At 53.3% G+C, this 20,215-nt stretch overlaps 6 protein-coding genes across 6 annotated transcripts; 2 read left to right on the top strand and 4 right to left on the bottom strand.

Moving 5' to 3' along the window:
• Positions 1–1,823: 1,823 nt before the first annotated feature.
• Positions 1,824–3,095, top strand: PtrM4_091370 (DUF3984 multi-domain protein; the record flags this gene model as incomplete). Its single annotated transcript, XM_001934420.2, has 1 exon — positions 1,824–3,095. The coding sequence occupies one exon, from the start codon at positions 1,824–1,826 to the stop codon at positions 3,093–3,095; it is 1,272 nt and encodes a 423-aa protein (XP_001934455.1).
• Positions 3,096–3,418: 323 nt separating this feature from the next.
• PtrM4_091360 (uncharacterized protein) lies at positions 3,419–4,918 on the bottom strand (the record flags this gene model as incomplete). Its single annotated transcript, XM_001934421.2, has 3 exons — positions 3,419–4,481; positions 4,608–4,754; positions 4,821–4,918. 3 exons carry the CDS (start codon positions 4,916–4,918, stop codon positions 3,419–3,421), a joined length of 1,308 nt encoding a protein of 435 aa, XP_001934456.2.
• Positions 4,919–4,949: 31 nt separating this feature from the next.
• Positions 4,950–5,598, bottom strand: PtrM4_091350 (uncharacterized protein; the record flags this gene model as incomplete). The annotated part of the gene is made up of 2 exons (XM_066106954.1): positions 4,950–5,306; positions 5,359–5,598. The coding sequence occupies 2 exons, from the start codon at positions 5,596–5,598 to the stop codon at positions 4,950–4,952; spliced, it is 597 nt and encodes a 198-aa protein (XP_065962622.1).
• A 1,736-nt stretch (positions 5,599–7,334) lies between these two features.
• On the top strand, positions 7,335–10,966 carry PtrM4_091340 (SPS1, Serine/threonine protein kinase; the record flags this gene model as incomplete). The annotated part of the gene is made up of 3 exons (XM_066106953.1): positions 7,335–7,429; positions 7,547–10,924; positions 10,960–10,966. 3 exons carry the CDS (start codon positions 7,335–7,337, stop codon positions 10,964–10,966), a joined length of 3,480 nt encoding a protein of 1,159 aa, XP_065962621.1.
• A 3,619-nt stretch (positions 10,967–14,585) lies between these two features.
• Positions 14,586–15,510, bottom strand: PtrM4_091330 (DUF1421 multi-domain protein; the record flags this gene model as incomplete). Its single annotated transcript, XM_001934423.2, has 2 exons — positions 14,586–15,255; positions 15,311–15,510. The coding sequence occupies 2 exons, from the start codon at positions 15,508–15,510 to the stop codon at positions 14,586–14,588; spliced, it is 870 nt and encodes a 289-aa protein (XP_001934458.2).
• A 713-nt stretch (positions 15,511–16,223) lies between these two features.
• Positions 16,224–19,993, bottom strand: PtrM4_091320 (JmjC multi-domain protein; the record flags this gene model as incomplete). The annotated part of the gene is made up of 2 exons (XM_001934424.2): positions 16,224–19,678; positions 19,726–19,993. The coding sequence occupies 2 exons, from the start codon at positions 19,991–19,993 to the stop codon at positions 16,224–16,226; spliced, it is 3,723 nt and encodes a 1,240-aa protein (XP_001934459.1).
• Between the last annotated feature and the right edge of the window lie 222 nt (positions 19,994–20,215).

Genomic DNA, 20,215 nt, shown 5'->3' with positions numbered 1-20,215 from the left:
TTGCAGTCGCGTAGTCGCACAATATCGTGTAGTATTTCCGTGAAATGCTCTGGAGGTGGCGTAGTTGGACTACGTCTACTAGGTCGCGCGAGGCAGCTGTTCGAGTATCGCGTATGTGTTTGTGGGAAGAGAGACAGTAGGCAGAAGCCGACGCGGGCAGCCTTGATGAAGAATGTCAGTACATGGTCAAACTTGACTCGAAAACCAAAAAGCTCTTAGAAGCTCCTGATCCATGGGTGGGAGCGTTGCGACCAAAGATTTCCGTGGTTCGGTAGTGGTTCGCGCGGCGAATGGAAGAGCGAGCTTTGAAGGAGCCGATAGGTCGCTGTGTGGGCAGTGACAGCCCACTTTGATAACCAGAGTTGCGACTTACTTCGCGGTCACCGGTTGGTTACAGGACACATTGTGAGAGCATGTTAGGGTAATGCGTGGAGGCGGCGAGATTCATTGTGTGGAGAGGGAGGTAGAGGTGGGCTGTAGGGCGGGGCGTGCACAGCGCACAAGGATTGGGAGTGGTGAAAGTATGGGGGTAGCGAGGTAGATGTCAACCGTAGTTCGCGGGGGAGTGAGGGAGTAGTGTGATTATATTAGTAGCTGGTGTTGTGTGAGAGAGATCGGGATGCTTCTAGCGCGACTTTGAACTTTGACCAGGATTCGGTCGGAAATGATCCGCTTACTTGGTCTTGCGAATATTTCCAGGGTCCGCCAAGCACGCTGTACGTCACCTACCGTCTTTTCCGAGTGGTGATTAGCAATGCAGGAACGCTGCACCGATGAATCATCCAGGAAAACGTATGATTATATGCTATTTCCATTTCACGACTCTGCGAAACCTCACGTGATGCCAACAGATGTGTGAACAACTTGTCGCAAACACCACACCAAGCAAGTGCCAAGTGGCTGGGTCCTCGCCTTCCAGGCCTACTCAACCGCCCCCACTGCGCATAGTGCGGACTAGACGGCGCGTCTCAACACCGTCTCGGCCCTGGGCGCCATCGACAACTTTGATACTCTCTCAATGCCCATGGCTCGTCATCGCTCCACTGATGCTTCATGGAGCGCTGGGCGGGGCCTTTGAGCTGGTCGGGCAAAGAAGCGTGCTCAAGCTACCGAGGGTAACATGGGCGAAAAAGTGGCACGGGCAAGACACCAAGCAGGACAGCGAGTTCGGTACAGCGGTGAATTGCCAGCCAGCGCTCCTTCACATGAGTTTTGCAAACGGGATGGCCTGTATTACCATGAATGAATAAGATGGCGTCGAGTCTACAAAGTAGTCGTCGTCACATGGGTGGCGCTCCATGCCTCACCCATGGACAGAACGACCACGACATCATGATTTGTATTCGGCCAGCCACCTTGTCATCGTCTCGTTTCTACCTGACTGTGTCTCCACAGCATTCGGAACCGGATTTCAACTTACTCAAGGTTTGCAATCATTCCTAATCGTCAGCACTTGAGTAATCCAGGCTTAATCCATAGCTCCAAGGCCTAGGCTAGAGGGCACGCACAAAAGGTTACGAAACGAGTCCAGACTGTTACGCTAGTCGCCAGATGTAGAAGATGTCCAAGTATCAATAGCATTCATCTAAACTCTATATCTTGTGGTCTCTCAGTAACTTCCAAGTTGAAGTTTCCGTCTCCAGTCTTTTCACGTGAAGGGCCCTAGATCTTCCACTAACCGCAATGGAGCTAGCTCCCTTTCCCCAGAGTCTGTGCGCGAGATCTGTTGAACCTCGGTCACTCCACCAACACGAGAGGCATCGTAACATCTCGGGACGTCAACTACTCTCCTTCTATCCCTCCGCCTCTTTCAATCTAGCATCATGGAGCCTCCCCGGTCAACCTCGCGCTCGCGCCGCTCCTACCCGAACCTCCAAAATCTCTCCATCGCACCATTGAGTGCCAAATACCCCCTCGATGCATCGGTTCCTCCCTCACCCGATGAGCAAGTTACCACCACACCGCGAACATCCTACATTGTGCAAAAGTCTGCACCCGCAACACCAGGCGTATTGAGTCTTAGCCAGAGCCGTAGTACCTCTCGGCAGCGGCAGAAGAAGGCATACGCATACGACAGCTATTTCATGACACCCAGTTCCGAAGTGCGAGAAATTGGCGACATACCAAAGGCAAAGAGCACGAGCATGTTACATCCAGGTGTCAGTTTTGCAGACGAAATAGAAGAAGGAGAAACCGAGAAGAAGAGACATCATACGCGGAAGGGCACGGCACCTCTACCTCTACGCTCACCAAGCATCAAGCACCACACTAAAGAGTCCAATGACGAATGGTTCCACCGTGCGGGATTGGCAATCGCCGGAGAGATGAGAGATAGCAAGGGCCAAGGGTGGCTTGTGAGGCGGGAGAGTTCAACAAGTCTAGTCGGGGAGAGCGATCCCTTCGACCAGCACCATGTCCACGACGACCGACGCATGGCTCTTCTCTCAGGCGAACATCTCGGCGACGCCGAATTTCCCTCCTTCTTCTCTCAGCGCAATTCTAGAGCCGGAAGCCGTCTGCCAAGCCGCGTGGGCTCCCGCGTACCCAGCGCCCGCCAGAGCCGAAGGGGAAGTAGAGTTGGCAGCCGGGTGGATCTCATGACAGGTTTCAAGAACCAATCCGGACGCCCCAACTTTGACATTTCAGAGCTGGAAGAACGCTTCATCGAGCCCGACTTTATCGAAGCGGACGAGGAGTCTGACGGCGATGAGGAAGAAGTCGCACGCCTGGCGCGTGAACGCGGGTTCGGTCTTGGGGGCTGGATGGACAGTTTACTTGGATGGTCGCTGTTCTCCGTCGATGAGGATAGAGAGGGGTCTTCTGATGACGACGATGATATGGAGGGTAGTACTGGTTTGCGCCTCGACAATATCTCAGCAGAGGAACTCAAACTCCGCCGCGAGGTGGAAGCTAAGAGGCGCAAACTTGAGCGCGAAACTATCATTGCCGCTTCGGCGTTGAATCGCCGCGAGGGCGATGCAAGTGAGAGTAGTAGACCTAGCACTGCAGATAAGCCGCCGCCTGCGAATGAGGAAGGTGGCGGATGGCAGGATGCTGCATGGCTGTTGAGTGTAGCATCAAAGGCCCTGTTTTGAACATAGTATGGTGTACATACTTGGGCTTTTGTCTATACTACACAAGGGTTGTAAAGCATGACTACTGAAAATAGGTTGGGCAGAGCCCTGGAATGAGTCACGAAAAGGCAAAACACAGAGTCAATCACATCGGGTACACTGGGAGCAGTTTGATCACTCACAACGATGACCACAAAATAATTTCATGTTAAGTGGTTGGGAATCCAAGTCCGAATACCATTCTGCAGCTAACAAGATATTTTCCAATGATCACTTACGGTATTATTGCTACAATTTACTAGTACAAATCACATATTGGTCGGTGATGAGACCTCAAACACTCTTCATACTCCATCCAAGCACCAAACAATCACATCCCCAACCCTCCGATGATCGTCATGAAAATGCGAATTAAAACCCCTCCAACACTCCTGATACCTCGTGCCCTCAAGATGCGTCTTCAGCGTATCCTCCAACTGCTCAAAGAAGACCAAGTTCTGTGGCCACTCACGCCGATACTTGCGTTTGAACTTTGGGTCCTGGCGCATCCAGTGCTGGCCCGAGCGACTGCCACTCGCGGTAATGGTTTGCACATCTTCCATGTTACCGCGGAGCCATGCCACTGGGCCAGGTTTAATATAAAACTCATCGGCTTCGTCAAAGTAGGCAGAGCGTTCGGAGGTTGGAATGTCGATTGGGGGTTCACAGGTCAGTGCCCAGGCGGAAAGCTCGGGGTAGACGAGGTGGGAGCGCCAGGGGGTAGAGTGGCAAGGCATGAGGAAGCCAACTGTCGTGTTTGTTACGATAGCAGCGTGCGTGTCGGTACTGGAAGATGTGTGTGATAGGTTATTGCGCGTTTCATGTTTATGGCGAAGATAGGCGAGAACATCGATGACGCCTCGTTGATGGAGCTGCGAGACATAGCTCGCAAGTAGGATGTTTGCAATAAGAAGGGACAATATGACGGCTCGGCGCGATAATGCAGCTTGGCGAGGCAGGAAATTGCAGAGCGGTGCGGCTGCAATGATGTGAAGAAAAGGCAGTATAGGATATAGGAAGCGAACTTCCTTGTGTGATATCAGACTCAACACAACGGTCATGAAAACTGATGTCCATGCCAAACGTGCTAGTATCCGTTTGCCCGTTGCGTCTTCACTTGACTCGACTGGGGATGATCCTTGTGGTTCTGGGCCCTGCAAAGATTTCCATAGGCCGACAGCGGCGAACGGTAAAGCTGTGGTGAGAAGCAACGGCAGACCTTCGGTAAAATAGTAGTCACCTCGGTTCTTCCCGTAGAAGACGGCTAGAGACTGGGCGATGTTGAAGTAGAGGAAGCGGAGCGGCGGAAGGGTCCAGACTCGGTAGTACAGTCGGTCAGACACAAGTGAGACTGCGAAAACCACGACGCTAGTATCGTCAGTTTGAATCATGATCTGGTGACCTCCATGGCACAGTAGTGGTATGCCGAAGATGGCATGGAACGTGCACTATGGGGACCAAGACCGTGCGTCGGATGCGAGAGCAAACACTTACCCGCAGAGCAGGACTTCCCGGACCAGCACATACCGCAGTTTCTGGGAAGCCTGCCAGAGGGTTGGTATGGATACGGCAAGCCAGATGAGGGCATTGGTTGGTCGGAGAATACATGCAAGCGCTGCCAACAGTAGTGACAGACGCAACCTGCACAAGCATGAGCTAAAATGGCGGCGGAATAGACAGAAGCATATCTTGAATTCCACAACTTACTCTGTGAGCAAGCCGAGGTCCTGGGATGCAATATGCGATTTATCCTGTGTCCTAGCGGCCCCATGTTTTGACATACCCTGCCAAGGCCAATAATACATGGCAATGGAGGTTATGGTAGTCTCCAGGCAATTAGACAAAGTCCGCGTTGAGCAGAACCATTGCCACGGGCTGCATACGGACAAGGCAAGCTAGAAGCGGGTAAGATGAAGGATCAGAGGATGATTGATTAACAGAGATTGCGGGATGGTCGCGTACAGTAAGAAGGGCAGTGCGGGTGCCACGACCGTAAACTTTTTCCGCAAGTTTCCAAGTGTAGCAATCAAGCAAAGCCGCAAAGACGGCCTGGAAAACTTTCGGCGTTGCGATGAGGAGTTCGGCTTTTGCAGGTAGCGACAAGCGCCAGAAAGCAGCAAGATGTGCCGCAACTCTGTAGACGGCAGCAAATAGCGCTGGATGCACGGACGACCGCAACTGCGACCTCCACTCCTGATGATGGTGAGACGACAGCCGACTACGGAGAGGTCTATAGCGGATTTACCCAAGTGATGCAGGCATGACTGTTGGCGCCAAAAGCCAGCTGCCATGCAGGCTCGAGGGACTGGAAGAACTCATCGGGCTGGAAAAAGGTGCGCAGCGTCAAAGCATTGACGATGCGGAAGGCAAGCAGCAGGGCAAAGACGGCTAGCGTCGAGTCACGATAGCTGTTAGGCGTCGGTCGTGGTGGAGCACCAGTGGCGGTCGGATTCGTGTTCCTCGTCGAGTCGCTGGTGGCAGGCATTGGATAATCAGGTTGGCGTGGAGCACAAGCGGGAAGCCGGGGCGGATGGGAGACGAGCTGAGGGAGATGAGATTGGCAGCGAAGGTGACGATGCGACGGCCGTCGGTCTAGCTCCTTGGCACCATGCACGAGCACGCCGGGGGTGGTCACGCATGGGTGGTGTTTGCGTGTCGAAAGCAGAAAAATTGATGCTGGCACCTTACCGCATTAGGACTTCACGATGATTGCTGAGGAGTCGGACGCGCCTAGACCGAGGCGTGCGTGTGCTGGTTCTCAGCACCGGGCAGACAGCATGCACCGCGGTGTGACTGTGCGCCGAGCCAGGCCGTATTTTCTCACGATAGGCCCGGCAATGGTGTCAGTAGCGATAGTGTGGTCGAGCTATGGCATGTGTGAGGGAGGGTGTGTGTGCCGGCCCAACAATGACGAGCGCATGCGGCCAATGGCTTGTCAGGCCGCCCGTGACGCAGCTGCGAGGCAGAGCAGAGAGGTAGGTGGTAGTGGTAGAGCAGAGGCAGAGTAGATGCAGGCACGGCGGGAGCGAAGAAGCAAAACAGGTACCTGAGCAGATGGGTACAGGTACATGGCCATGGAGGGTACTGGTAGATCTGGGGAACGGATTTAGTTTAGCTACAGAGGGTCCAGTGCCAGTGCCAGTGCCAGGACAGCAACAGCAAAAAAAACAAGTGCAGCCGGGCCAGGGTAGGCATGACTGGCTTGCGAGGTTTTAGAGTTTGGCCAGTTTGGCCAGTGTTGGCAGGGTTTGCAGCATTACGACTGGTCGCTCTTATCGCGCTTCGTCGTCTAATGCAGCACAATGGTGGAGCGCGCTGCGTGCTGCCGACGCAACCGCAGCGCACGACAGGGCCTTTGAGGCAGTTGAGGGTTGAGGGTTGAGGCACATGCGGCTGCAAGTGCTGGGAACGCGTCCAGCGTCTCTGCTGTTCGGTCGTCATCATCTTGAGCCAACCTGGACGGGCGAACGCCGCCCCTCACGACGGGCAACCCCCCGGCCTGGTGTGGTTGAGCCAGTCGCGGCCAGGGCGCGTTGCCGGTTGGGGCGCGGTGCACGTCTAGTGTCATGTACGTGATACTGGCATACTGGCATTACTGCCACACCACTGGCGTCGTTGCCGGCGAGCCCATATCACGGCCTGGCCTGCGACTGCGACGCGCGACACTCAACAAGAGTCCCCAGTCGACTCGACGCGCGGGAGAGCTGGGCAGCAGACCACATGGCATACATACAGTACAGCGCCGTCCATTAAGTTATTATCACCATCACTACTACCCATTCCCTTCCTTCCCTTGTCCAGCCTTGGCTACCGCCCTAGTGTCCCCACCGCGCTTGGCGGCCTTCTCCCGCCGGCGAGCAAAGAGCGTCATTCACAGGCCCCAAAATACCAGTGCTCATCCCTACTCCATCGGGACAGCGCAGGTCGGCCGATCGTGTCTCTCTCAACCAAATCCATATCGAGCCGTTGAGCCCACGACCCGCTCCACCCTTCTGCCTCCTCACGTACCACTTCAGCCTTCAGCTTTTGCACAGAAACACTAAAACATCTCCACGTCCACACCTGCCTGTGCATGCCCCCATTGTCCCCGCCGTGCCACCTCGCTCTCCCGCCCGCCGCGCAATGAGACGCTCCGCCAACGACACAGGCCCCGACTACGCTTAGAAGGCCTGGCATGGTGACACGGTTACGCTGACCTGAGACGTTCGAGCTGCAGTTGCCATGGTAGACCCAAATGCCGTCCTGACAGCCGAAGGGGATCCACGCCACGCAGCAACGCCATGGGAGCCAGCCTCATCCATGTGCTACCTGTCCCAGTACACGGCGCAAGACGGGACCGCAGCCCACCCGCAAGACCAGCATCGGCATCAGGACCAGGAGCAGGACGGCCAGCAGACGCCGGGCCAGCGCCAGCGCCAGCGCCAGAATGCCAGTCAGGACCCCGTTGATGAGAACGACTGCACGCCCCGCTCCGAACTGCCTTCGGTACCAGACGCCCTCAACGCTTCGCTGCTCTCGCACATTCACACCCTCGACCCGGAACCGTCGTACTTTTCGCCGCAGCCCCTCCGCATCTACTCGTCGCCCATCCCCCACGACACGCCGCCCGCTTCCTCCAACCCCTCGCCCAGCAGCAGCGCGCATGCCTCACACAGCTCCCTCACCAAACTTCACCACGACGCCCAGCACTCCCAAGCACCCCTCGTCCCGCTCCACGACCGCCCTACCTTCATGCGAGATCTGTCGACCGCATCCACGGCTAGCAACCTGACGTTACGGGCCAGCTCAGTCGACCCTCAGAGCCCGTACCCCCTCCCCCTCCCCACACGCCAGCGCGATGGTCCCGTCTACCCCAACCAGTCGTATGCTGCCCTGCATCTCCAGCAGTACCCGCAGCCACACGTGCCTCCCATTGTGCGCTCCCGCAGCTCCCACCCCTCGCACTCGGCCGCCAACTCGCTATCCAGCTTGGGTGCCTTTGGTCTCTCCCACGACCACTACAAGGACATTATGGAGTCTGCCCCGCGCACTGTCGGCAACTCTCCTGTCAGCAGTCCCGGCTTGTTCAACCCGTCCAAGCGCCGCTCTTCTCAGGACCCTGACCAGCAGACAGACGACGGAACCTACTCGACCCCCTGGCTGCACCACACGCATAGACAGGCGCCCAAGGAGACACACATTGCAGACGTGCAGGCTGACCCCGTTTCCGGTCGTAAGATAGTGAACCAGTATGAGATCATCGATGAGCTGGGAAGAGGCGTGCATGGCAAAGTCAAGCTCGGCAAGGACCTGGTCCACGGCCGCTATGTCGCCATCAAGATCGTCGACCGCTACTCTAAACGTCGACGTCTGGGCAAGAACAACAGTCACGAGGACAAGATCAAGCGTGAAATTGCCATTCTCAAAAAGGCCCGTCACCCCAACATCGTCAGCTTGCTCGAGGTCATAGACGACCCGGCTAAGAAGAAGGTCTACATTGTACTTGAGCACGTCGAGCTGGGTGAAGTCAAGTGGAGGACCGAAGGCGCTCGCGAAATCTGTCTCGTCGAGTGGCGTCGTTTCAAGCGGGAGTCTCAGGGCATCTTCGACAATGACAGTGCAATACTGGAAGACGAGAGGATCATACGTGTCGCCCACCAGAAGCTTGCTCGTCAGCAACGTCGGCTGGCCAAGGAGGCGTACCTTCGTCGTAAAGACGGCTTGTCCAACCCTGCCTGGAGTCTTGAGTTTGGAATCGACTCCGAAGACGAATACTCCGAGACTGGCCGTGCTTCTCAGGCGTCTAGCCGTGATGACGACCGCACGCCCAACCGTGTTCACTTTCGTGAACGACAAGACGGCGCGGGCCACCATGATGACCACATGGAGACGGCTTTCCGCTCTCCTGAGCCAATGAACAACTCCTATGTTGACGGACTTGAGGGAACAATGTATGGTGCCTACGACAACGACCTATTGCGGGGGCGCGTGCCGAGCATTGCTGGCAGCTCGTCATCCCGTCTCACTGACCCTGACGAGGAGATACCCGAACACTTCAACTATGTTCCCCTCATGACCACCCATGCAGCTTGGGAAGCCTTCAAGGATACCGTGCTCGGCATCGAGTACTTGCACTATCAAAATGTCATCCACCGCGACATCAAGCCAGCCAACCTTCTCGTTACTCGGGAGCACCGCATCAAGATCTCCGACTTTGGTGTGTCGTATCTGGGACGGCAAAAGACGGATGAAAGCAACGGCGAGCAATCAGAATCCGACTACCAAGAGGTCGACGAAGCCATCGAACTAGCAAAAACTGTTGGCACCCCCGCCTTCTACGCTCCTGAGCTCTGTCGCACAGAGATCGACTCTGAGACTCCCCTCATTGACGGCGGTATCGACGTATGGGCCCTGGGTGTCACACTCTACTGCCTCATCTACGGTCGCGTGCCCTTTCATGACACCAACACCTTCACTTTGATGAAAGTCATTAGTGAAGACGAGCCCTACATACCAAGGTTCCGATTGAAGCCTGTTGCCGAACACTCCAACTCGCGACCCAACTCACACTCCCGCAACAATCAACCAATGATGAGCAGTAAGAGAGCTCCACACGATCTAGAATACGAGGAGGTTGATGAGAACCTACGCGATCTTCTTCGACGTTTGTTGATCAAGGATGCACGACACCGCATTACTATACCAGAGATCAAACGCCACCCATGGCTACTGTCTGGTATACCCAACCACATCTCCTGGGCTGAAGAGACCGACCCGAGCAGATCGTTCGACGGCCGGAAGATTCAGATTTCCAAAGAGGACGTCGAGGAGGCCGTTGTTCCCATCGGCTTCGTCGATCGTCTTCGCTCAGCTGCCAAGAAAACATCAGAGTTTGTCAAAGGCTTCACAACTCGCAGTTCGGGTTCAAGACGCCGCGCTCAGAGCTCCGCAGCGAATCAGGACGCACCTCCCAGCATCACCGCAAACTCTTCAAGCAGCACCATCAGCCAGGATGCTCGCCCATATGAGGGCAGACGTGGTAGCCTGGCACCTGGCGCCATCTTGGAGATTCTGACGCGCTCACGTGAGTCAGATCACCCTTTGTCGCACAGTGTCACCGCCAGCCCAGAGGCAAAGGAGCTTTCCAGGTACTTTGACAGTCCGAATTCTCGGACTGCATCGCCTGCACAACACGAGTTTCAGCGACCGCACATGCAGGACCGGGCTCTTTCGTCAATAAGCACAATACGCCAAGCAGATCTGCTCCCCGGTCGATCAGCCTCACCCAACTTCCCTCCGGCTTTGCCTGGTACTCCGATGGCCCTGGACACCCCGGGTGGATCGCAGCTAGGTGGCCTGTTTGGTGGTCTTCCTCGACGTGTTGTTAACAGCATGAGAAGCAAAGACAAACTAAAGCCCCCAAAAGAACATAGTCGGGCCAGGTCGATCGATAGACTAGTCGGAGGAGACGATGATGCACATGGTGTTCCAAGCCTCGCCATCAGCACCACATGTGCTTCTGGTCAAGTCAACCAGCCCGACGCCCTGAGAGATCTTTCTCCTACCGCGCGGACTTCCTCACCCTGCAATTCAGAGGCTCAGTCCGGTGGTCGTCTCGATCCCTCATCCCGCCAATCATCATTGTCCTCGTTGTCTTCTCGACTGCACAGGAACTGGGCAGCCGCTAACGAGCTTGAAATTGGCCCGACTTTGGGCTTCGCAGACCCTCGCTTAGTGCCGCAACGGCTTCGCCCCACTGACCGGAGACCTTCTAGCCCGTCAGTAATCGCACGAGAGAGGTCAGAGGATCGTTTTGACCGCGCAAAGGACGAGTATCGTCGGCGGCTCGGCGTAGAGCAGTCAGCAGCTCGTGATAGATCCTACTCTGGTACACACCGAAGATCCCCATCGGGCCTTGCCCAATCTGCTTGTCCCCCAAGCCCAGATGACGAAATCACATTCCCCCAACAAAACAACCAAGACTACTGGCATCGCAACGATCAGTCCTCCGAGAATAGTCCTGTCGGTGGATCAAGTCGAGGCCTGGCTCTTTCATCGTCCGAAGACCAGTTTTCTGCCATGTCACAATCTGAATCGAATCCCTCGATCCCTTCTGTCGCTTCCGCCGGTTCCCCACCCCAAGGTGGTTGCGACGCGTTTGACGACCGACCATGGAATTCTGCAAATGCCGAATCCTTTCCAGTCCATCAACTAGAACCCCCTGTCGATGATTCTGCCGGCTATGATGGTGATCATGCTGTCGAGAGTGATGAAGATGATGATAGTGATGAAGATGGACTAATCATGGGCTTTGCTAAAAAGAAAGTACCTACGCACACTTCGCACCGAAGCAATTCAGTCTCCAATGCCGAACTGGCTCGCCAGAGCATTCATGCAGGACTAAACACTAGGCGGCGCTCAAACCGAAGTGGAAGTAACGGAACAGTCAAGAAAGTTCCTCCACCCGAGCCGCAGTCAGTCTGCGACCGGACAGCTGAATCAGAATAACGACACCAAACACGCACACCGACATCTCTACTGTCATGAATTACACAATACCCAAGATCTAGCCGTTGTACGAGTACGCATACTTTTGGATTCCCATTATAACAACTGTGTACATATACAAAGTCACAAAACAAACAAACATGGGCATTAACCACCAATCACGGACCAAGGGGGCAGGCGCAGGGCGTTTTGAACAAGAAACTTGGATCTGGGTTGCATGCATGGGCGAGCGTTCTTTCTTACCCAAAAGACGGCGTTTTACTTCCATCTTGTTTGTTCCTTTTATCCTCTTATCCCATACATTTACTTATCTGTGTTTCCTCTTCCCTTGGGTTTCTGTGTGCATGCATGCGTGGCTGTGTTAGTAGTAGCAGAGTGAGGAGCACACAAGTAAGCCCTCTTACTGCCGCTATGAATGAAGGATGAAAGACGACTATGTCGAGACGATCGGGATGACATGATGCGCACTAGTGTGTGGCTTTGGGAGGCTTTGGCGCTTTTTTCTTTTCTTCGTCATCTTTTCCTTCTCTTTCCCTCTTGCGAGTAAAGTGGCTGGCGGGGGCGCAATTGGAAATCGGAACTATCGGAAGCATTTGCATCATAGACACAACGGTTGATTGGATGGTTCTTTTTTGCGTGTCTCACTAATTGCGGCTGCGTATGCGTGTGCGTGTTTATGTGATCACGGCTATTACACGTTGCTCTTTGTTAGCATCGGAAGCATCGGAGTTTGTATGTATGTACGTATGTAGTATAATTGCATTCAAAGCTGGTCTAATGTAGTAGTAGTATCCACATTCTTCTTTGTTCCCCGGTTTAATCACCACGTGTGCTTGTGCGTATTGCGTAGATGGTATGTTGAGGTCGGTGTGTTGTACCAAAGATCGACGACTTGGTAGATCACGCCAAAAATGACGCATACATTTCCACAATTATCCTCTCAACACACCATATGCATCCACTTTCATGTTCTGTTTGGTCGTATAGAGACTAAACTGTACAAACTTATGCAAAAAACGAGCTTCTTATCTACGAAATGAAACTCTGCTATTCCAAGGTTCTTTTTTTCCTGTACATCTCTCGGCTGTGGAAACTCTATACCATAACCGAGTACACGCATCCATGTCTATTGCATCGCTCATATCCGCTTCATCCGTTGGTTAGCGAGCATAGCCGTAGTCGTATGTACTGGGCGCAGTAGCTGGTGGCTACATGTATCGTAGCAGTTACCAGCGCAGATGCAGATGAAACCACGGTTACGCTATTCAACCGTTTTTGTTGTTCGGCTTGTCTTACCTTGGTACCTTGTCTAGCTGGCGATCGTTACATGGCGGGTAAGGGTGGATACGAGGAAAAAGGAAAGAGGTAGCGGGGAAGTGTACACGTACCTAAGGTAAGGGGGAAAAGATTGGTAAGTTTACGGAAACGGAAACGGAGACGATGGAAACGGACATGTCACGGACGCGGTGGCGGCGGACGGGTAGTTAACGGCGCTTTCTTGTGGGAGGGCAAAAAAAGAAGGAAATAGGGTTTGGAGGAGCAAGTGGCTGGCTGGTTGGTCGGTTGTGCACTCCGATGCCTCACGCTTGAGCTGGCCCATCACGCCGAATCGCATCGCCATTAAACTGGGTTATACAAGAGCTGACTGAACAGATAGCCAAATTAAACACGTGGCTCGATGCTGCATGATAGCTGTCAGATCCTGTTTCCCGATCAAGAAGTTTCTCAGCTGGAACCAGAGTGCGGCCACTTCCTCATTCGGGTAATATGGATTGATTGAGGTGTTTACAGTATCGAGGCGTGATTTGGGCGGAATGTGTAAGCGAGGATGGATGTGAGATGTGGTGGCGGCGGAGAGTTGCTAGATCGGGAGCGAGCTGCATGTTAGATGATGAATTCCGTGTTGGACATGTGAAAAAGCTCCAGGATCTGGTAGACAGAAACAGGTAAGCTTAAGTGGTGGAGTATTATCCTATACGCTGGATACGGACGTTTTTCATCCACCTACCACTTCCAAGTCGTGGTAGGCGCGATACACGTCTCCACGTTACACAACCATCGCACATTTCACCACATCCCTCGCAATCGGTAACCCCTTCTCTTTTCCATCACCAAAGTAAATTATACCCCACTTTTACCAAGGCTTCTGAATTACCTACTTACCCGCTTTCGCGTGCCCGTGTCAGCTTTCACCATACACGACATACAGAGGGACCGATAAACGCAGAACGCAAAGACGCAAGCAATCTCGCATCTCACCTCGCATCCTCCGTAATCCCTACCTCTTCTCTGTCTCACGAGATAATTCTCCTCAACCGCCCTACCCGCCGTAAAAAAACCCCCCCAGAATGCCCAATCTATCCCCAACTTCGCTAAGCCCCTCTTCCTTACCCCATCTCGCTTGCAAACCCCCGCCGTCCCATCCATCCACAATTTATTTATCCGCGAAACGCTTGCCTTGCTTGTTAACGCTTTGACAATCTCCCTCGCCCCATCCATGGGGTACATTGTTCATGGGCTACGGGCTTTTAGCACGATGGAGTAGTGGCGCTAAGGACTAAGCTAACTGGGACTGAGGGCCTGGCTTCCTTGCGTTACAGTGGGACGCGCGCTAGTGGGTGATCATGCGGTATGCATGACATAGATGCGTCAAGCACACCGATCGTAGCGGGTTGTGGTTTTGCATGTCTGGGGATTTAGCGAGGCTAGGATGGAGGTCGGGGTCGGAGTCGGGGTTTGGGCAGAGGGTTGGGGTGAAGGTGATGGTGATGGACGGGGTGGCAGGGGAGGTGGGAAACGAGGGTAAGCGTGTGATTTGGGAGGAAGAGGAGAATGACATGGTGAGAGGATAGGGCTTAGTGGGAATGTGCAGGATTTGTGCACCGGTGAGTATGGGAGAAGAGTGGAGAAGGAACAAGCTAGGCTGTTGATTTCATGTATGAATAGTTTTAAAGCATCCGGTTATTCAGTGTAGTCGAGACACGACTACGTCTTCTTTACACGACTTCTCTTCCGTGTACCCTCAGCAGTTGGTTTGCCGTCTGTAGCTTTGCGCTTGGCACCCTTCTTCACTGCCGGCTTTCTCTCCTTTTCTTTCTCAACTCGCACATCTTCGTCCACTGCAGTTTCCCTCTCTTTCTCTTCTCCCTCGGCTTGTTCACTCACTTCTGCCCCCTGCGTCTTCACATCCTCCTCCTCTCCATCCACCACCCCAACATCCCTCCCCTCTTTCCCCAGTACCCAAGCAACCCTCTCAATATCCACCGCCCTCACACTCTCATTCCCCTTCTCACCCAGCCTCACCCTCAACTTCTCCACCCTCTGCACCACTGTCTCATACTCCTTCATGTTATACTTGACCTTCCTCTGCCACCCCTTCCCTGCCTTGCCCTCATCATCCCACGCACACCAGCGAAACAGCTCGTCAGAAAAGAAAGGCACCTCAGTAGGTTCCAGAACAGATAGCAATAGGGACGCAGTTGCCGGTCCAATACCCCTCAACTCTACCAGGGTCTTCAGCGCAGGAAGGGCATTCGCGTGAGCTGTTTTGTCGTCAAAGAGCGCTTTATATGCTTTTCTTGTAGTGTCTTCCACCGTTTGCGAGGTGTTGCTTTGGACTAGACCTAAGAGTGCTGGACGGAAGGTGCCGTGCTTGCTGTTTCGTCTGTGAGCGAAAATACAGATATTTTTGACGTTAGTCGGACACTTACAGTTTCCATCCTACCAGCTTTTCGACTTCGTCCTTTGTGAGGTGTTTCTCGCTGTCTGCTCTTGTCGCTACGGCTGTGGGTATGGCGTCGTAGCGCTGCGTGTCTAGGTCGCGTAGTTTCTCTGGTACAGTCGCGCTATAGCGGGATAACACGTCTTTGAAGGTCGTGAGGGTAATGGTGCTGATTTGTAATTGCGGCATTGTTAAATGTTTGATGATTTTGCAATGCGCGGGTTGAGTTTGTGGGAACAGAGAAAGGAGAACGCGTTTAGAACGCCGACGCGAAGTCACGTGATGCTGACATGTCTACATCGTGACATAGATTCCTCACAAGTCCACTATTAACCTGCTTCGTTTCGCGCTAGCTAGTGATCGCGGGTGGCCTGGAGGTTTTCGATGACATTGAATTGCTGTTGGCTTCTGTGCCACATGGATGTACGGTTCAATCCCACGTGAGTACTGCGGATGCTTAATAACTTCCAAGGTCATAGTCCACTATTAGCATTCCTTGTCATGCAGATAGTGCAATATTAGGTTTAGTCTGTATCATCCTCATTCATTCCTATCGACAGCTACCTAATCGCAAGCTCTACTGGAGCTCGTCCGTAACCCTAATGTTCATATGGAACATGCAAGGTCTGAAATGTAACAACCATCCCCGCATTGAATCCTGATAGAAGCCCCATTGGTACTACCTAACTAACTGCAAGCTCTACTGGAGCTCGCCCGTAACCCTAATGTTCATATAGCACATGAAAGGTTGTGAATATAACAGCCATGCATGCATTAAATCCTGAAAGAAGCCCCATTGGTATGTAAGAACCCAAGCACGCCATGCTGAACAACCATTTGGTATAGAAGTAGTCAAAACACAAACACCGTAATGTAAATACCGAACGCCTGATATCATGATATTATGCCGCTTTTCTGGGACGCCCACGACCGCGCTTTCCAGTGCTTGAACCTCTCGTGGGGACCATGGAAGATCGACCAGGTGGCCTGCCTAAAGGTCTCTTGATTATGGGCGCAGTCGCGGGAATCTCGTCGTCACTCTCAGTATCCGAGAGGTTGATCGCTGATGCCTTTTTGGCAATCGATGCAGACCTTGATGATGGTGTAGTATTGCCGTTTCGATTGGCAGATACCGCAACAAAGTTTGTCTGTTTACCGTTCAAGCCACTTGGGATTGTGTTACTAGGTTGCGCGTATGTAGACTGAACATGCTCAGGTTGGACCTCATCTTCAACTGAGTCTTCCTCGACTGGTAAATCTCCAAGAAAGTTGTCAAGAAGTTGGTCGTCGTCATCTGATCCTGGGAACAAGGCCATCTTCGCACGAAGATTCTCCTGAGCCTCTCGAGCTTCAGCCTCGGCACGTGCTTTCGCCTCCTCCTCAAGGCGTTGCGCTTCGAGGGCAGCAGCAGCAGCCTGCTGTGCGAGGAGAAATGTCTCATTGGACTCATCGTCCTCGTGGATACCATCTTCATCAGATGGGTGTCCGGATATACCGCCCGTGATGTCTTGTTGTGGGTTCTTTGGTGGCCTTCCAACCGGTCTGATCCCTGCCTTTGATATTGTGGGCATAGTCTTTCGACGTTCCTTTTCTCGACTGGGTCTCAGATCACCCTCCCTGAAGTTCGTCGGCAGCTCTGTTGGTAGGTCTTCTTCATCTTCATTCCGGCGAGCTAGCCAGTTCGATGCTCTTCCACGTGGTCGGCCCATTTGTTCTGGCTCGCCGTCTTCAGCGGCAAACTCCTCGTCTGAATCGAGTGTGATCTCTTCGAATCGTCTAGAACCACGAGGTCTTCCAGGCTTTGCGGTGCCACTGCCTTCAGGATTGCGTTTCCTTGTCGAGTATGCTCCATCTTCCTCTACACGAACGCGATATGTCTTCGCATCCTTCTCCTTTTCGGCTACGCTCTTGAGCGCATTCGGCTTGGGCACGACATCCGACTGCAGGATGGACCGCATGTCACCAGACATCTCAACCTCTTCTGAAGTCATCTGTCTCAAGACCTTTGGGCGTTCCGGTTCGGGTCGTTGGCGGATCTGCTCGAGAAGACCCGTACGCAAAGACAGCCTTACGACCTTAGATTTGCCCTTCATCCTAGCGGCAACCAGAATGAATCTGTCTTCGCGTTTGGCCTCTTCAAGAAGCTTCCTCTGTACTTCCTTCTGGTATTGCTTGCCAGATGCATTCTTTGGTTGGAGCGGTTGTGCATCTTCGTCCTTCTTTTTCTTGCCCTTGGTTTTCTTCCGACGGTTTCCGTCTGCTTCCTCGTCTTCTTCATGGCCGCGCTTCTGACCCAGACGTGGGATCTCGTTGTCCATGTCAGGATCAGGAAAGTAAGAGTCACCATTGGTCCCCAGGAGCTGAGAGGGCCCTCCATTTTCGTTCATATTTCCGTGAGTGTCCTCAGCAGGGGAATAGGTGATTCCATATCTGGTATACGCGTGATCGTCATCCTCCATAAATCTCGCATCGAGAGAGGGATCCGCCATCTTGTCCATTTCTGCCTGCTGCATCCGTCGCTGCATTACAGTCTGGGCCATACCCTCTTCTTCCCGCAACCAATTGAGGTTCGATATGCCAAAGTCCACCAGGCATTCCACGGAACGTATGTCAGCAACCTTCTTGGTGTCGTGGCCAAGTAGAGTTCCCTTGGGCTCGTATGGGTGTTGCCTAGGATCGCGCCGACATGCGCCAGTGTTACAGACTCTGTGGCAATGTGGACATTTCCAGTTGTGGGCCTCCATTACATTTAGCGGCATCATGTCATGTGCTCGGAACAAGGTGCCGTAACAATATGCCAAATCGCAGCTCGAGCAGAAAGCCATTTTCCATTTAGGATGCCGGTGAAGACAAAAGTGACAAGACTTATGCTTAGCTTGCCACTGTCTTGACTTCTTTTTGGAGACCTTCTTGACGTTTCCGTACTCGTCCACGATCGGCTCGTCATCCTCGGATGCGCCTTCGGGTTGTGGGTTCTTGATGTCGACAAAGGGTCGAACTCGCAGCTGCTCTTGGCAGACTTGAGCCAATGTCTTCTTGCCTAGATATCGTCGCTCTTCTTGTAGGGGCAATGGTGTCTTCTCATTGACATAACCATCGATGTCGATGATCTTGGCCCGCCATTCCTCATACTTGTGAATCAAGTCTTTCCACTTCCACTGCTCTACCCACGTGTAGCCTGATTGACATGCACAGCTTCGACCCATGCAATAGCAGTCCATGCAGACGTCGTAAGGCTCTTCAATCTCTGAGCTGAATAGGTTCTTGCAAGTCTTGCAACTCAAGAATCGATTGAAGATGTTACACCTGCAGTACGCACACGTCACGTTACTGTCGTACGGAAGGAATTCGGGATGCTCTCGCGAGTCCGGCGCAAACATCTCTGATAGAAGAATGACTTTGTACAAGTCAAAGAGCTTCTTGAAGTCTTTCTGGACTTGTTTTATCTTGACAGATCGTTGAATCGCCTCTGCTTGTTCTCCGCCTGCTTCTACCTGCGCACGAGCGGATTTGATGAGATTAGAATACTTGAGGAGGGTATAGTAGATGATGGCTTTGTTCTTGTACTGCTCATCTCGGCAAACGACACGTGAGTTAGGCAAGGCTTCGTTTAGTGCGAGTTCCAGAGTCTCGACGGTTGTTCGGTTCCATGCAATCTTCATAGTTCTAGTGCCGCGGTTCCACACTTGATGGGGAGCCAATGGTGGTATGAGAATAAAATCGCCCAGCCGCTGCTCAACAACGTAGGTTTGGAATGGGGCCTTCTTCCATGCGATGAGCTGTGCAAAGTGGTTCTCGACCTCGATGTCGTGTCCTAATATAGAAAGCCAGTACTCGGAGACAACATGGCGGTCCTTGCTCTCCGTCATGAACCAGATGGATGAACCTGGGCGTTCGGATTTGCCGTCTTCACTGATAGTCCCTGAAGCGTTCACCATGATATTCTGACCGAGAGAGGCGCACATCTCTCGATGAGAGGGGGTATAGGTGCCTTCATGTCCAATGTAGCACATGAGGTTCTCGGCGCGCATCTCTGGTGGTAGGCTGCTCATGAGATCTCCCGCCCGCCCAATGCCTCGTCCTTTGCGACCACCGAACTCGTCCAAGGCTCCGGGGCCGCCGGGTTCGCCAGTGCTCTCGTTCAGATAGAACAATCCTGAGGGAATATTTTCTTTCAGCTTGTCTTGCCACACTTGTGGACAATCTATATCCTTCAGATATATGCGCTGACGGGCCTTGTCTCGCCATTTGTCGGTTCCGTCGAAGAACTGCTCGGTCAATTTGGTCATGTGCTTGAGGTAGTGTTTGATAGTCAGAGGTATATTCTCTTTCGTGGTGAGGTTGTGCGCGTTCTCAACTACATTTCTGTCAGCGACGCGCCCAGTTGCTGACTGGCATACTTACTTTTGTCGCCATGGTTGTCGCGCAGCCAGGAGGGCGTGAAGGTCCAAGGATCCAGCACTTCCTCAAAACCGTCAATCACCAGAGGCTTTCCACCTATAACAACGTGCAAAAGGACAAGTTTCTCGAAGGCTTCTACGCCATTGTTCGCGATCATCTCATAGGATATACGGTCGACATATTGGAAGTTGTCTGCCGTTTCGACAAATGTGCGCACATCAAAGTCAGGTGGTATAGGCTCGAAGGAAGCCCGAGGGCGCGCAGCCGGCATTGTTGTCACCAGCCACAGTCATTCAGGTCTCGAGGTCTACTCGGAGTGGAGTCGCAAGTTGGTAGAAGCCACCTCCGCGGCGCTGGCGCAATCGCAAATACGCCAGATTGCTGAATATGAGCTTCAGACTGTAGTCGCAACAGCTGCACAGGCGGTTGGTGCAAAGAAACGACTTGTGATCATTTTCGCAGCGGCGGACGGTGAGCTTTCAGGACGTGGACG

Source organism: Pyrenophora tritici-repentis, chromosome 4, assembly GCF_003171515.1.
Source record: "Pyrenophora tritici-repentis strain M4 chromosome 4, whole genome shotgun sequence".
Classification (NCBI taxonomy): Eukaryota; Fungi; Ascomycota; class Dothideomycetes; order Pleosporales; family Pleosporaceae; genus Pyrenophora; species Pyrenophora tritici-repentis.
Note: the sequence above shows the minus strand (reverse complement) of the source record. Positions and strands in the feature narration are given on the sequence as shown.